This window comes from Coptis chinensis, chromosome 6, assembly GCF_015680905.1.
Source record: "Coptis chinensis isolate HL-2020 chromosome 6, ASM1568090v1, whole genome shotgun sequence".
In the NCBI taxonomy this organism is placed as follows: domain Eukaryota; kingdom Viridiplantae; phylum Streptophyta; class Magnoliopsida; order Ranunculales; family Ranunculaceae; genus Coptis; species Coptis chinensis.
The window spans coordinates 40,271,549-40,275,992 of NC_141461.1; the positions used below are offsets into that span (position 1 = coordinate 40,271,549).

Here is a 4,444-nt window from a genome sequence, read left to right on the forward strand (position 1 = left end):
CTACTCCTAATGACCAAATATTAGAATGGTTTCTCTCTACAACTTTGGTTTATATAGGACACCTTTTACAATTATACCTTTCCTTCTAGAAACAAACTTATGGGCCCTTAACCTAAGCCCACATAAGAGAAGTCTTAATTTTTGCTTTAGGTCTTTGGGTCTTTAGCTTTCAGCCTTGAGTCTTTGACTTTGACAGTTGACTTGACTTTTGACTTTAACTTTCTGGTAACTTTGCTCCGCAACTGGAATCTTCCCAAGCATAGCCATCATTTTTGTGCTAAACTGCACGTATTAGGAATATGCATCATAAATGGTCTGTATCCTGCAAACGATAGCAAAAGTTATAAGTTGATTGTTCATTAAGCACAAGCAGGGCATATATAAAGTATTGTAAAGGTAATAAGACACACATTTGGGGACTGATCACGTACACCTCAAGGGCATCCACTGATTGAGATTTTTCATGCAACAAATAGATATATCCATAACGTGAAAAGTCGCCAACAAAAGTGATAAAGTACTTTTCACCACTAAGGCATGGAGTGGTGAATGGTCCACAAATGTCAGTGTGAATGATCTCAAGGAGACTTGAGCATCTTGTGGCACCTTTCTTAGTGTGTTTGGTTTGTTGACCCTTAATACAATCTACACGCACTCCAAGATCAATAAAATCTAGGTTCTCAAGAATCCCATCTCTTAATAATCTCTAAATTCTTTCTTTGGAGATATGCCCCAATCTTTTATGCCACAAGAAGGAGGACATGTCAGTCATACGACTACGTTTAGTTCCAACTTTAGGATGCAAGATCATAAGGGTCTCGGCAAAGTGGTTATTACGTTTCATCTTATATAAACCATCACATAATATTCCATAACCAACTAGACATGAATTCTTAAATAAACTAAAGCATTTGTTACCAAATGAGCAAGAATAACCATCAGCATCAAATTTAGAAAATGAAATAAGGTTTCTGGAATAGATGGAACATATAAAGTATGAAATAAGTCCAAATGAAAACCACTATCTAAGATAAGTCTAAAGGTCCCAACAGCTTCAACAGAAGCTTTGACTCGATTCCCCATCATAATGAATTGCTCATTTGGGTTTGTGATTCGGGTCGTAACGAATCCCTACATAGAATTAGAAACATGGACAGTAGCACCAAAGTCAACTTTCCAAGTATTAGAAGGAACTTCAGTAAGGTTTGATTTGAAACATACAAAAGAAGACATACCTCTTTTTTTCGAACCATTCCCTTCTTTTCTAACAATCTTTTTGAATGTGTCCTTCCTTCTTACAGAATTTGAGCTTATTGTCATATTCCTTCTTTTGAACCTGATCGAGGAGCATGAGCAGGTTTATCCCTGTGAGGAGCCCTTTTCTTGCCATTTTGAGGCTTTCTTCCTTTATGTCCTGATCCTGAGGCTTGAGTCATAAGATGAACACTTTGTAATCCTTGTTGCTTAAGCCTTGTCTCCTCTTGAACAACCATACTGGTCAGTTCATTCACATTCCATTTCTCCTTAATGATGTTATAATGGATCTGGAATGGTTCATATTGAGAAGGCAAGGAATTCATAATAAACTGAACAAGGAAAGACTCTTCAACATTCAACCCTAAGGTTCTCAATTTTGCAGTTAGGTTCGTAATTTCTAGGATGTGATTATACATCCTGCGAACCCCATCATACTTCATAGTGGTCAGCTGGGCCAACAAAGTCCCCGCAAGGGATTTGCCAACGGTTTTGAAACGCTCTTCCACAGATTTCAAGAATTCTTTTGTGTTTTCAGTCTTAGGAAGCGAAGATTTAATATTTCCAGCAATCATGGTTTTCATAAATCCAAGACTAAGCATGTTTGCCCTTTTCCAAGCATCATAAAAGGCCCAATCCTCATCATTAGTTTCATTAGTGGGTTCAGCGGCCTCTTCATGCTGGAGTGCCAAATCAATGTCCATAAAACCTAATTGGAATTGAATATGTTCATACCAGTCTGAAAAGTTTGACCCGTTGAGGATAGGCATAAACAAAGCATGGGGTTGTAATGCATTGGGAACATCATGTACTGCAAAAAATAGATGCTCACCAAATTAATTAAACTTAACGCTTTGAATTTAACACAAATAATCCATAATTTATGATGAACAAGGTAGTATTATGATATGACTTTGAGGTAGAGTATCGTGCCATTCTCGATACCGTCTTATGATTCTTCTATACTCTAATGGTGGCCTTTGCCCTGTATGCAAAAAGAGTAGATTATATGCTTTTAGGAACCATACAACACATTGTAGACATTTTCCCATTTTTAAATACTAACATGATCAAGTTAGAGACATTTTGTGCGATGCATTTTGGAAGGCTGAGGTACAAGTGAAGAAAAAGGCTCTTGTTAACTTTCTCACTGATCCGAATGAGGACAGATCGACACTTTGGCATGCGGATGTCTTCATTTACAGTTGGTCTGAGGGAAAACATGCATGTGTTGATGTAACTGGAGTCTCTCCATTAGTAGGGTTGGGGAATGGTGACTTTGAGGTGGGAGAAGCAGCTAAAAGAGCAACGACAAGGAAGATGGAGAAGCATGAGGAAGCTTGTAGGGCTAATCAACATTGTTTTATTCCGTTCAATTTCAACACTTTTAGGTTCTTGGAACAACAGTCTATTGAACTTCTCAAGAGACTTCAGAAAGTTATGGACAGTAATGTTATGACAACTAGTTCTAACGAGTTTGTTTTTAAAATGATAGGATTTGCTATTCATAAAGGACTTGTGGCGCAACTTGTTGCATGCTTGTCCTAATTAATTTGTAATACTCGTTATCAATAGAATTTCCACTTGATTAAAAAAAAACATGAACTGATTAAAACCTGAAACTAGTCAAACCAAATAGTCAAAACCCAACAGTTACCGAATCGCAACCAAAATTGAATATATTTGATACATACTGTAAAAATTGATATTTTTGTATGCCTATATTAAAACAAGAAAATAGTCTAAAGGACCAATTTCGGACCAAAACAACTCTAGAGGACACCATTTTTTTTAGTAACTCACAAGGACAAATTCCAGCATTAAGTAACCTACGATTTCAATTTTAGTAACCCTCAAGGGCAAAATAAATTTGCCCAGCCTTTTTACTTTTTTTTAATAACAGTTTTACCCCTCCGTGTTATTATAGATATAAAGCATAGAAATTTTTATTTTATTTTTAATCCAGTTTCACCCCTATTTGTTATGTTTATAAAGCAGAGAAATTTGGTGATTATTCATACCCAAATGAAAAAAAATGCATAGATGGGTAACAAACTATACACGAAATCAAACATTGGTGTATAAACTTTTTTTTTGAGTAAATTTGGGTAACGAAGTGTACCTCGTTTTGCAACGTTGGCTTCTGTTTCACTTCCATCCAATTTTTTCATATGTGTCAAGCTTTTTCATACGTGTCAGATTACCACTAGATAGCCACATAGGAAAATAAGTGACACATAATTAGAGAAAAAGAAAAAAATAACTTGACAGGTGTGAAAAAACTGGAGGGAAGTGAAACAGAAGCCAACGTTGCAAAACATGGTACACTTCGTTACCTAAATTTGTTCAGAAAATAGTTCATACACCAATGTTTGATTTCGTGTATAGTTTGTTACCCATCGATCTATGCATTTTTTTCAACCCAAATAGGTGAACATACCTCATACACTATGTTGATGTATGAACAATGATTGTTCATACCTCCAAATATGTATGAACAATGAATATTCATACTCTAATATGTGTTCTTAATTACTAATCATATATTATGTTGAGGTATGAATATTGATTGTTCATAGGTCATGCGAGGTATGAACAATGTTGATGAATGAACAATGATTGTTCATACCCCAAATAAGTATGAACAAATTGTTCATACTTCAATAGGTCTTCTTACTGATCATATGTTATGTTTGAGGTATAAACAATGATTATTCATTGCTCATTTGAGGTATGAACAATAATTATTCATATTATATACATCGGGTCGTTTCAGTTGGGCCGGGCCGTTTATTATTTTGTGTCAGGGGTATACTTAAATTTTCATCTACCTAAGCCGTTTTTTTATTTCGCATCAAGGGTATATTTGACATTTCATCTACCCGGTTCTTGTGAGTGATTAAAAAAAAGGTAGTGTTGAGAGTGACTTTTTGGTCCTTTTTATCCTTGAGAGTCACTCCCTGATATTAAAATTCAAAAAAAAGTTGTTATGTTTTTTTATCACAACCAATCATTTTTCTATATAGCTAATGTTTGTCTTTAGGTGTATATAACATAATAGTGTACGTAATTCACACATGCATACTAATGCACATGTGTATAATTTCGGTGTGAAAAATAATTTTATATAGTAATAGAAAATAACCGATTAGGAAACTGATGGATAACCATGAGTTAAAACCAGAACCTT

At 35.1% G+C, this 4,444-nt stretch overlaps 1 protein-coding gene across 1 annotated transcript; it reads right to left on the reverse strand.

The window, feature by feature from the left end:
• Window positions 1–1,316: 1,316 nt before the first annotated feature.
• On the reverse strand, window positions 1,317–1,958 carry LOC147492957 (uncharacterized). Its single transcript, XM_086567706.1, has one exon. The coding sequence runs from the start codon at window positions 1,956–1,958 to the stop codon at window positions 1,317–1,319; it is 642 nt and encodes a 213-aa protein (XP_086423832.1).
• Window positions 1,959–4,444: the final 2,486 nt, after the last annotated feature.

What these genes read in the sequence shown, in the direction of transcription:
- LOC147492957 (XM_086567706.1), bottom strand. Translation starts at nt 1,958, where the DNA reads ATGGACATTGATTTGGCACTCCAGCATGAAGAGGCCGCTGAACCCACT.